Here is a 12,608-nt window from a genome sequence, read left to right as displayed (position 1 = left end):
TTTAAGTAATCTAAAAAGAATCAGCAACGTTTTCCCTAGGGCTCAGTTTTATGATTTTCATTATCACACCTTCTTAGAGCATTTACAGATGTTTTTTCTAGACTCCACACTCGCTTTTATATTCTCAATTATGTTGAATGTTCTTCTTCACATTTCTCAGGTTTTGATGCCATTTTCCTTATAGGAGGCCAGGTAGACTGTATGTAATTTCACTTCACTTAAAACCATCAGGATAAATGCATTATACACATCACAGATCTCTTATCCCACACTCTTGCAAATAATGTATTCCTGACAGTACTTTTTCAGTGTTAACATTCCGATGTCTATTATTAAACTACACCGGAATTTGAATTTCGAAAAGATACTGTGATTTCTACACACCTTCTCATACATATTTAATATTCTTCTGATGTTATAGTTGACATATTTATTAAATTTTATATTAGCCTCTATTAGTCATATTGATAAAAGTCATTTTAACTATGTCACATAACCTTTCTAAACAGAAATATCTCCTGATATACATAAATGTGATGGTTTGCCTAGTAAATATCTGAAATATAATTAGAGTAATATGGATATAAGATTGACCCTTCCTGCTCCAGCTGAATTGTATTAAGTGATTTTAGGACCAACAGAATAGAATATTAAATGAATAAATTTGGTGAATAGCAGTATTTTTTTAAAGGTAGAAATAGGAAAAAAGAATATATTATGTCAAAAAAATGCCCTATTTTGTATGTCTAAAATGGTCTGGGTAGAATCCAATAAATTTTTCAATTTATCATTAAACATTATCATGGAAGAATGAACATTCATGAGACAAGATTGTCTTGAGAAATTGCTTCTACTCTAGCTAGTTATCTGTAGTTTGAAAGAACTATTGTGAGGCTAAATGTTAGGGTTCTACTATACCCTTCTTTGCTTAGAGCTAATTTTAGCTGACCAAACTTCAGAGCATATTCTAAAATCATTTGGGAATTTTAAAAAATATCCTTTTTTAAAACTTTTGAGGAAAGCTACCTAAGATAATGATTTTGTGATTCAGTTCAATGCAGTAGCTTTTAAAACTCAGCTATTTTTATTTTTTAAAAATCACTTATTAAATATTTTTAAAATATATTTTCTGTTGTTGATAGTATTACAGATATCTCCCATTTTCTCTCTTCCCCCCCCTCCTCCCAGCCCTTACCCACTCCCCTAGGTCTTCACTACTCTATTGCCATGTGCATGGGCTATGCATATAAGTATATAAGTTCTTTGGTTTATCTCTTCTCATCCCTCATACCTCTTCACATTGAGGTATGTCAGTCTGTTCCATACCTCCGTGCTTTGGGTCTTATTTTGTTGAAGTCATCATTTTTACTTTTAAGATCCAAACTACTATGGTTTAAATTTTTATTGTGTTTAACAAATTGATGTGCTCTCTTAAAATCATAGAGAAATGAAACATTTGTTTTAAAGAGCAAACTGTAGTTGCTGAAAGAATTTGTTATTTAAATTTAGGTGTTCATTCTCTTTCAGTAAGTACTCCTTATGCTAAATGCTGTCAGAATTTTGGATAAAATACCTTTCTTCACTAAGTGGATTCTTTACTTACAGGAAAATGGTTTTCCCAGAAAGATTACTGAGTTCATAATTCTAACCTTGAATAGTTTTAACTCAGTTTTTTGTTAGCATATTAATACCCAAATGGAAATAATTTTACAGTACAAAAATAAAGAGGATTCCAGAGTTAGCCTTAAGCTCCACACTTCACATTGCTCAGGAGCGGGGGTGGGGGGTGGGGGTTGGAGTAGCAAAACTTCTGTTCTCATCACACTCAACCAAGGGCTTATTCATATACCCCAGGCTTAGTACCGTGACTTCTCTACAACTAATACCATTAATGTCCCTCTGGCTGATTTTTCATGTGTTTGTTGTTTGAAACCTGTCTCCTACTCATTTTCTACTAATTTTCCCTTTTAATTCTCTCCCTCTCTCTTTCTGAATCAGGTTTCTTCTGAAACATTCCCAGTCTTTTCTGGACTTTTCTACAGCTTCTTTATACCTGAACTCTTAAAGAATATGTGTTTCCTAGTTTCTGACAGTCCCAATGACTGTTTTCAGGGGAACATAACTGTAAGTATGACCAGAGATGTTTAATAATAATTTCCATGTTTAAAAAATGCTACAGGAGATTCCTGTAAAAGTGCACTCTATGGCAATCTCTTAAAAATCATCAAAGATAGGCAGTCTCTTTGTTTCTTGAAAGTTTACTCTCCTTTCTGCCTTGATGCAAACTTACTGGGCTTTCTCATTAAAATGTCCAAGTATTACCCAACATCTCATATCAGTCAGTTGGTAATCGCTCATGCTCTGAAGCCAATAAATAAGTCTTTGAGTAGACCTTCCCCAGTTACTTTTAGGATTTAACCACAGCCATTTCTTTCTGTCTTTCTTATTTAGAAACCTTATGCTTGTCAGATTCCAGGATGCACCAAACGCTACACAGACCCAAGTTCCCTAAGAAAGCATGTGAAGGCTCATTCTTCCAAAGAACAACAAGCGAGGAAAAAGGTAATTTTGAAAAAGAAGTTACTCAGTCAGAAAAAGCAGTTAAATTCTTGAATACTGGGAGCTTCTGCAGGGCGTTGGAAATTTGTATACGTCTCAAGGTGTGATATGTGTTAGACTCTTTGCAGAGAGAAGTCTCCATGAAATAACAGGCATACTTCATTTTATTGGGTTCTGTTTATTGCTCTTCCCAGGTATTGTTTTTCATAAGACCATCCACCATCCAAAAGATTGACTCCCTGAAGGCTCAAATGATGATTAGCATTTTTTAGCAATAAAATATTTTCAATTAAAGTATGTACATTTTTTTAGGCATAATGCTACTGCACACTTATAAGACTATACTTACTATATGTATCAGGAAACCAAAAAATACCTGTGGCTTGCTTTATTGCAGGGCTCTGGGACCAAACCTGAAATGTCTCTGAAAGATGCCTGTAATAGCAAGGTTGTGATGTGTATAGTTGATATAGCCAGATATGAATTTCTGGGGAGAGCTTGTAGAATAGGAATCAGAGAAAATTAAGTGTAAGTCTCCTAAATTGGAAAGTAATAAAAGGCTTTTATGGAAATTAAGTTCAAATAACAAGAATATTGAATTAGAAAAAACAGCACAACAGAAATCCTGTCTGGAGAGAAGTGCTTTTTCATAAAATATCGATAGGCTAAAATAATTTTAACTCCAATGAAGAAGGTAGGTTAATCTCTAGGATGAGTAAGAATAGAAGCATTCCTCCATGTTTAGAAAAATAATATTTATTGTCCTGGCCAATTTTGCTCTGTGGCTAGAGCATCAGTCCTTGGACTAAAGGGTCCATCCGGGTTTGATTCTGGGGTCAAGGGCATGTATCTGGGTTGCAGGTTCTCCGCCCTCAGTCAGGGCATGTATGGGAGGCAACCAATTGATGTGTCTCTCTTGCATCGATGTTTCTCCCTCCCCCTACTTCCTCCCTTCCACTCTTTCTAGAAATCAATGAAAAAAAATATCCTTGGGTGAGGATTTAAAAGAAATGTTCCTTAATAGGTACTGCATATGAAAATCTGGGAAAGGAATTGAGCCTAAAATTACATAGACATCAATGAAGGATCAATATATCTTTCAAAGTTTATAGAAATCATAGTATCTCAGGTTTAGAAGCAGTGCTAAAGATCAACCAGCCAACACACCTGACTTGTTCTCCTGACCTCATAAGACCTCCAGCAAATGGTTGGCTGTGCTGTGCTTCAATGCCTCAAGAGATGAGGAGCTTACCACCTCACAAGGCATTTCCTAATAATTGAGTTTGTAAACTTTTGGACCAACAGGTAGCCTCTGACCATGGCAGAAAATATGTTGACTTGAATGTGGCTTTTTGAATATTTCATTTGTGTTCAGGTGGGTACCTGATTCATTTAAGGGCCCTTCAGAACAAACTTAAGGGAAGTTTAAGACTCAACTTATTTCAAGTGATTGAACCTCTTGGCCATGGTTTTCAAGCAACCATGACTTCTAGCTACCTAGAGTCTTGTATTCTTTCATGGTTTATAGGGATATAACCTTTTTATGTTAAAAAATGCTCTGTAGTCTTTTTGTTATTCTTCCTTGAGAGGTGTTAGCACAAAGCCAGTTAGTTGAGGGCTTATATATGGAATAATTTGACCTCTTCCTTATTAGAAAAATGCCTGTTAGAAGGATGTGATAGATATTATTTTTTTTAAATCTTTATTGTTGAAAGTCTTACATATGTCCCGTCCCCCCCCCCCCCCAATTGACCTCTTCTAGCCTGTCCCCACCCCAACCCCAGGCCTTCACCACCCTATTATCTGTGTCCATGGGTTATGCATATATGCATAGAAGTTCTTTGGTTGATCTCTTCCCACCCACCCACTCTTCCCCATCTTCCCTCTGAGGGTCAACAGTCTGCTCTATGCTTCTATGTATCTGGATCTGTTTTGTTCATCAGTTTATTTTATTCATTAGATTCCACATATGAGTGAGATCATGTATACTTATCTTCCTCTGACTGGCTTATTTTGGTTAGCATAATTAGGATATTCTTAATTATATACAAACCCACTCTAGTAAGTCAATTGTTGAAATCATTTTTCTCTCTATAAATATAGTAAGGTCTCTTTAATTAGAATCCCAATAAATTGATAATAGATGATTATTATCAACCTATAATAGTATCAACAATAATAGATGATCATTTGGTGTGGATTAGATATATTTTTTTTATTTTAAAAGAGCAAAAGAGCTGCTAAATGAGTAGTAATATTATAATATAAATAAAGTTGTAAGGAGATGTTTAATCTTTTTTTTTAAATCCTCACCAAGGATATTTTTTCCACTGATTTCTGGAGAGAATGGAAGGGAAGGAAAAAGAGAGGAGAGATAGAGAGAAACATCTGTTGGTTACCTCCCATACATGCCCCTACCGGGGCAGGAGAACCTGCAACTGAGGTACAATGCCCTTGTTCAGGAATCAAATCCTTGACCCTTTGGTCTGCAGATGGATGCTCTAAGTACTGAGCAAACAGCCAGGGCAATATTGTTAAAATAATACATCATTGTTGCATACATTAACGTTTAGCAGGACTACTGCCTAATGGTTTTTGTCTTTGTCTGTGTATATCTTATAAACTTGAAGTGATAAGTTGTGTTTGTTAAAAACAAACAAACAAAAACCTCTTGCTGAGAGTGTTTTCCCCCTGAATATGACCATTCTCCAGATCATAATTAGGTTTTACTATAATGGCAAATCTGACCTAAGATTGGAAAGCACCTTTATAGATAGTAATAGTTGTCATGGACATGACAGAATACAAGTCCCATATCGAGACAAATAAGCTACAATATGTAGTGACAGTAGGTATGGAAACATAATGTACATTTTCAGGAATTGTTAATGGTTTCTATTGTTCAAATATGGTACATTTCAGCCTCTATAAAAGAAGAGTAGTTTATGTGAAAGATCCTCAGAGCACTAATTTAAAAAAGAAAATCAGACTTTAAGACACATTATAAATTTATAGACAATTTGCAGACAAACCTTCAACAGGCAATCTAGTTAACAAGGAACAGTATTATAATCTAACTAGAGGCCCAGTGCACGAAATTCGTACATGGGTAGGGTCCCTAGGCCTGGCTGGCAATCAGGGTCAATCTGTAGGGTGATGGTAGGACGGTCAGGGGCCCCCGCTGGCACCTGCCTTGGCTGGCCTGGGCCTTTGGGCTGGGGGCAGCTCCTGCGTTGAGCATCTGCCCCCCTGGTGGTCAGTGCACGTCATAGCAACTGTTCGTTCCACTGGTCATTCCACTGTCTGGTTAATTTGCATATTAGGCTTTTATTATATAGGATGTCAAGTATTTCAGTATTGTCATAATTTTATCTTAAGTAAAATAACTTTTTGTCTCTCTGATGATTTAGCTTTTGATGCTCACTCAGTTTTGTGCAGATGATTGAGTTGGATTTGGCTGACTCTCATTGCCTGGTCTTCAGTGACAAGTTTACTGTGTTTACTTTCTGAATTCTAACCTGTCTTTTTAATCTGAAGATTTAAAAATCCTTTATAGATCTATGATGGATTAATTTATGGAAATTAAAATGAAAAAAATTGTTTCACCCAATAAAAAGAGGAAATGTTACTCCCAGGAGAAACAGTGCTATTAAACCTGAAATCAGTCAATCCGCATGTTCGAACCTTGTGCTGGTGTACTGGTGTATAATATTTACATGGTACAGTGTTGTTACTAGACCTTGGAGAGATTCTAATTGCTAACTCACATCAGGGCTTGGTATTTGAAATATTTCCTGGCAGCAATAATAAAAAAAGTAAGAAACAATAAACCTTTTAAGGCAGAATTAAGATTATTTACGACTTTAATTAAAATTGAAAACTGGCATCATTTCAAAAAAGCCTTTACAAAAATGTGAATTCATCAAAAATAACCATAAAAATTCCAAGGTGATAAAGGCACAGTGGAGTAATGGTCCCAGCCCTAGGGAATTGTTTTGTTGAAAAGAATAAAACCCTTTCTGTCACACCCTGTTAGTCATGGACTCATTTAATATCCCTGGCCTGTCTGCCTCTAATCCTTTTTTTAACCCTTCTCCCCCCCAGACACTAAATGACATTATTTTGGTCTTAATGTTGCTGGCTTTATGAGGTCCGACTCTGAAATCAGGGCCAGTGACAAGGCATCTTGAGCTTTAAGACAAATGTTTATAAGGAGGGGCAGAGATCTTTTAAGCTATGCCCTGGCCATTATCATGTGGCCCTTTCCCATAACTGTTGGATCCTACTAAAAACCAAGAACGTGAAATCTCAGCTAAATATTATTTATGCAGAAAAAAAGAAAGAAGAAGGGGAAAAAACTCCTCTCTACAAAGGAATTGGTATAATTTGTCTCATTGCATTCAGAGAGTAACTTTTCTCTTTGTCTAATGTGTGCACACCCACACATCCCATCAGCTATGTGTAGACTTCTTCCGTGGAATGTGCTTTGCAGATCTCGAGTTTATTAAATAGAGGGCTACACAGATAAATGAGTAGGGAAATACTCAAATCACCAGTGAAGGTCTCTAGTGAGAGTAGAATCTAGCCTGCCGAGCTGAAGGTAGAGTCTATCCTCCAGCCCTGGCTGACAGTAGGTGGTGAAATGAGAGAAAATTAAGGCAATGAGCCACTTGGAATGTTCCTCAAGGCTGTGAGCTTTATCAGAATTTTTCATTTTCACCTTGGAAGTGCCATAAGCAGGGGAGTTTCCTTCAACTCTGGCCCATTATCAAAATGACTTTTTAAAAGTGAATGCAAAGAATGCTGGGCCAACAGTTAGAGATGACATGACTCTTCCGTCCATTTCACTCTTCCTCCATTCCAAACTTTCAGTGTGATCTGTTAAATGTTTGTTACATGTTCACCTTTGGCCCACCGTGGTTGATGACTTTCACTTTGGGGATCTCAATGCAAGCTGTTTTAAACCAAGCACAGCTTTTGAAACGTGTGTGAATGCAGCATGTATTATATTTCTTACTTAGAGAACAGCTCTACTACTAAATAGCTTCCTGGCTAGAATAGAGCAGCTTATTTAATGCAACTCTGTTCACATGGAATTGGCAATTCTTTGGAATCTGTTCAGAGCCATATACATTCAAAACTGTAAACAATTTCATTAAGCACCATGTAGGTTAACTTTGCTCTGTGCAGTTGTTGGAATCTTAAAAACTAATGTGAAAAAATACAGTTTTCCCTAAATGGAAGCTTGTGTTAGAAGAGCCTAGAGGCTCACTTTTCTGTCGGTTGTTTACTGTTACCATCGACATGGGGGATGGCATGCACAGTGATCCATAATCAGAGACCTTCCCAGATTGTGACAACCCCCTCCCTCCCTCCTTCCCTTTCTTCCTTCTCTGCTCAGGAATAAACTAAATCACTCCAGCTCCTAATGGAATGTCAATAATGGGCACGTATCATGGACATATAATTTCAAGATGAGCTAACTCCCTTCCCTTCCTCTCACATTTAAAAAATCATATTGGAATTGGAGTGAGAGAGATGCTATTACAGGACTGATGTTAAAACAGCACTAATATGTTTGTTTTTTGTTAAGCAAGTCACTAACTTCTGTGCTTGTTAACAATTGCCAGTAAATTATTGGTATCACACCTCAAAACAATGGTAAGAGATACTGCCTGCCTGAATGTCTTGGTGCCTCAGTTAAGGATAACCGGTTTCAAGGAAGGCTCTGGGTATGCTTTTGTAAAACAAATATTTTTTTGGTTCAAAATAGTGATGCTAACTAATAATTAAATTTAAAGGAGAAAAAAAGGTCAAGTTAACCCAAGGCCTACAATACTGATTTGGATTTTAAACCAGTTGTCTGGTGGCTTCTGTTTTAAGTAGATTCAATGTATAACCAGCTATGCTTTCGAGAGCATTTTGATGGCACATGGTGGTTGGAGTTGTTTAAAAGGAATTGAGAACTCACATTTGGGGGTGGGAAAGTGGTGGGCAGGAGCAGTTGTCCATGAGAGTAAGTAGTGAGAAAAGGCTTATGTTCTTTTCTGAAGAGATTGGAGAAGCTGGCTTCAGCCTTATAAATACAGAAAAATAAATGCCATCATCCCTGGGCTTAGTGGCCCAGTGTATTTTAGCTCTTAAACCAATGTTTCCCAAAGTGTGTTCTTTGGAACACATTCCACAGGATGTTATTCAATATTTACCTTTAAAAAGTTTTTGCTGTCCTATTAATCTGAGAAATGCTGAGTTAAATAATATTTAATGGTTTCCTTCTTGCAAGAGTTCTCAGACCCTTGGATATACCAATACTCCAGGGGAAAGATAACAGTAAGCATTGCTCAAAATTACTTGGCCAACAATCTTCTTTTTCCTCTTGAGCTTCTCATCAAGTTGCTCTTCTAGTTAATTACTTGAGGAATACAGTCTCAAGTACTTTTATTTATTCCATTCAACAAATATATATTAAGTAGGTACTATGTGTCATTAGACCCATAGATGCGAGTGTATATATGACAGACACCTACATTCTCTGTCCTCAAAAAGCCACCTTCCCTTGGTGAAGTCCAACAACAATAGAAAGGTAAACAGAAAAATCTATAATAATAAAAGCGTAATATGCTAATTAGATTGGACAGCCAAATGACCTTCTGGACGACCTTCCAGATAAAGCTGCAGCAGCAGAAGGGGCTGAGGCAGAGGCTCTTAGGGGTAATCAGGCAGGCAGGTGAGCAGTCAGGGATCATCAGGCAGAGTGGTTAGGGGTGATCAGGCAGTTAGGGGTGATCAGGCAGGCAGGCAAGTGGTTAGGGACAATAAGGCAGGCAGGTGAGTGGTTAGGGACGATGAGGCAGGCAGGCAAGTGGCTAGGGGCAAACAGGCAGCAGGGGAGCAGTTAGGGGTGATCAGGTAGGCAGGCAGAGGTGGTTAGGGGGGATCAGGCAGGCAAGCAGGTGAGTGGTTAGGAGCCAGCGTTCCTGGATTATGAGAGGGATGTCTGATTGCCAGTTTAGGACATCCTGCAGTCGGACATCCCCTGAGAGGTCCCAGATTGTGAAAGGGTGCAGGCCGGGCTGAGTGACCCCCCCCTTTTGTGCATGAATTTCATGTACCGGGCCTCTAGCAGTAACATAAGTGCAAGCAAGGTAACAGCAAGGGAATTGAAATTGAGATTACAGAGGGGAACTTACTGAGGTGAGATGGTCAGGAACTCATTGAAATGACCACTTTGAAAATGAGAAGAATGTATTAGTTGCAAAATTTTTAAAAGCACTACTTATGTCAAAATTCTATACCTTCCTGTTTGAGCTTCTTTTAAAAGAACCTGGTACTGTCCGGCCCATGTGCATCAGTGGTTGAGCGTCGGCCAGGAGGTCACAGTTCAATTCCTGGTCCAGGCATATGCCTGGATTGCGGACTTGATCCCCAGTAGGGGGCATGTAGGAGGCAGCTGATCAATGATCCTCTCTCATCATTGATTTTTCTATCTCTTTGTCCCTCTCCCTTCCTCTTTGAAATCAATGAAAATATATTTTCAAAATTATTAATAAGATATAATTTTTAAAAACCTGAGCACAGTAGTATTCAGGATCACTGTAGCTTGTTATAATTGCACTTTTCTGCAGCCTGTCCTCAATCATGGTTGCATCGAAGGGACTGGATGCTAGAGAGCAAATTGGGTAGCTTACATCTCCCACCTAAGAAAAGGGCTTGGATGGTTAGTATTTGTGGTTCACAATTGAGGCTGTTCACCAGCTCTGAGGCTTTAGAAACAAGTAAGACCTGAGCTTGCCCTCCTGGAGATTTCATTTCAACAGGAGACACATGGAGACACTTGCTTTCAGTGCAGTAGAAGAAATGCTGTGATCCATTTGCATAAAAAATGCTTAGGAACATGGTTTCTGAGGGTTCCTTTGGAAATGATGGAGATTCTTAAGTCATAGGCTCTGTTGTTTGAAAGCAAGGGGGATATCTTTGGGTTTTTACATTGCTCTCAATTACATTATAATACTTTGTCTTGAATGGTAAAGTAGTTTTAGTTCTCTTCCCCCTCAAAATTCTTAATTGGGACAAAAAAAGTAGGGGTGTTTGGCACAGCTCTGGCCAACTATGCAAGGGATGAAGACCCTGTGACAAGTGCTTTAATGAGCAGTTGAAGCTGTACAGTGCCTAGCACAGCTACCTTATGGAAATAGTTCCTACATAATTGCTTTTTTGATTGATGGACTGTCGGACAGAAGCCTTCTAAGTTTCTCATTCCCTTTCTCTTACTAGATTTTGTGGATTCTCTATGAAAATGATTTTGGAATAACAGCATTTAACTCAGACTCTCTGCTGCCTAAATACAATGTCCTGAAATATCATGACATAGCTCACTATTGCCTTCTGGGGCATTCACTCCTCACCTCTAGGTCCGAAATGCTGTTTCCCGTGTGCAGTTATGCTGCTTCTGCTAGTTCTCATTTGTCTTCCCTTTTCAGCTTTAGTTGCGTTTTGTCTTTGATATCCATGGACACTCTTTTCCCATTTGTTAGCATCTTGGCTCTCGGAGCTGTGAAGATTTATTTTCAGGGTGACTTCACACACAGGCTTGGATAAGTCTAATGTAAAAACTTCTCATGGTGGATACTAGGCAGGTGGCTGTGTCTTGAATTGGACATCAGGAGTTATGGGCTTCTTTTAAGCTTTGCCATGAATTGCTTCGTGACTGAGCTTAAGTTACATTCCCCCGGTTTTTCTATTTCCCCATCTTTACAGCTAGCTTGAAAGGCAAACACAGGGCCTCAGAGGTAAAAGGGTAGCTATTTCAGTCGAACGCATTGTTGTATCACATACCTGCAATCCAGGGCAGTGTATTGTGACTGACAACAGAACAACAGTGTACTTGGAAATATTTTCCTTCCTGAGAACTATTCTTTTAGATGGAATCATTTTTCAGCGAGTACTATAGCCAGTCTTCTTCGGTTATATAGATGCTCGATAGCAATGGTTAGAAAAAAGATGCAAACAAGGGAAATGAAGCTGAGACCCAAACTGGAGGGAATTAAAATCAAATTTTAACCAATGATATTTTGTTCGATTCAGGGATCCATGGCGGGGACGTGGAGGGGGGTCCATGAATGGATGAATAGGTTTTAGGAAGCTCATGAAATCCCAGAAATTATGGGGAAAATGTTTTTTCCCCCTAGGGAAAGGCTCCATAGAGTTCACCGATTTTCAAAAATTAAAGCACTCTGGTGATTTCCCCCATCCCCCAAAAAGAGACAAAAGAACTGCCACAATGGGACACAGATAAATTCTGGGAAATGGTGAATATGTCTGTCACCTTGATTGTAGTGATGGTATCACAGGTGTTAACATTATGTGCAAGGTCATCAAATTGTGCACTAAATATATAGAGTCTTTTTGTATATGAATTATACCTCACTAGAGCTGTCTAAAATAAACAAACATAAAACCATGTGAGCCCAACACAGTGCAGGACTCCTAGTGACTTTCCCCATAGATCTCACACTCATAAAGACTCTGCCCAGCTAGCGAGTCTCTAGGGACCCATACTCAATTGGGAGAAGCGGGACTGTCTGGCTTTGGTCGGAACTCGAAGGCAGCTTTCTCGCTGAGGTTTGCAGCGGTTGCTGGGACTCTGTGAGGCAGAGCCCCTAGGGACGGAACTGAGAGCAGCCATAACTGCTCCCTCTGCCCGCCCTGTAGATCCCCTGGGACCCGCCCTGCCCAAGCCCTGTGCAGAGCCATTTGCCGGATAGCCTCAGGCCAATGCTAGATTAACACCGCCCTAGAGATCCAGCACAGAAGTTCTCCCACTGCAGACACAGCTGATTCTCACTGCCAATTGCCCAGGAGGTCAATTCCTCCCAGTGATCCTACAGCAAACAAGGCATAGCTACAACAATACTGTGCACAAAGTCCACAAGGGGGTGCACCAAGAGTGTCCACCTCAGGTAACTGGGGAGGCTCAGCCACTGGGCCCTACAGGACACCTAGCACACAAAGCCTCTCTATCAACACAGGGAAGCAGCCAAAATGCGTTT

At 39.0% G+C, this 12,608-nt stretch overlaps 1 protein-coding gene across 1 annotated transcript in view; it reads left to right on the top strand.

Annotated features, from left to right (window-relative positions):
- Nucleotides 1–12,608, top strand: part of GLIS3 (GLIS family zinc finger 3) — a 467,215-nt gene that overhangs the window by 362,425 nt on the left and 92,182 nt on the right. The window contains exon 6 of the mRNA XM_006768237.2: nt 2,452–2,562. Coding sequence (XP_006768300.1) covers nt 2,452–2,562 — 111 coding nt within the window. The remainder of the gene's footprint in view (nt 1–2,451; nt 2,563–12,608) is intronic.

This window comes from Myotis davidii, unplaced genomic scaffold (assembly GCF_000327345.1).
Source record: "Myotis davidii unplaced genomic scaffold, ASM32734v1 scaffold83, whole genome shotgun sequence".
Classification (NCBI taxonomy): domain Eukaryota; kingdom Metazoa; phylum Chordata; class Mammalia; order Chiroptera; family Vespertilionidae; genus Myotis; species Myotis davidii.
This window is presented reverse-complemented; position numbering and strand designations above follow the sequence as displayed.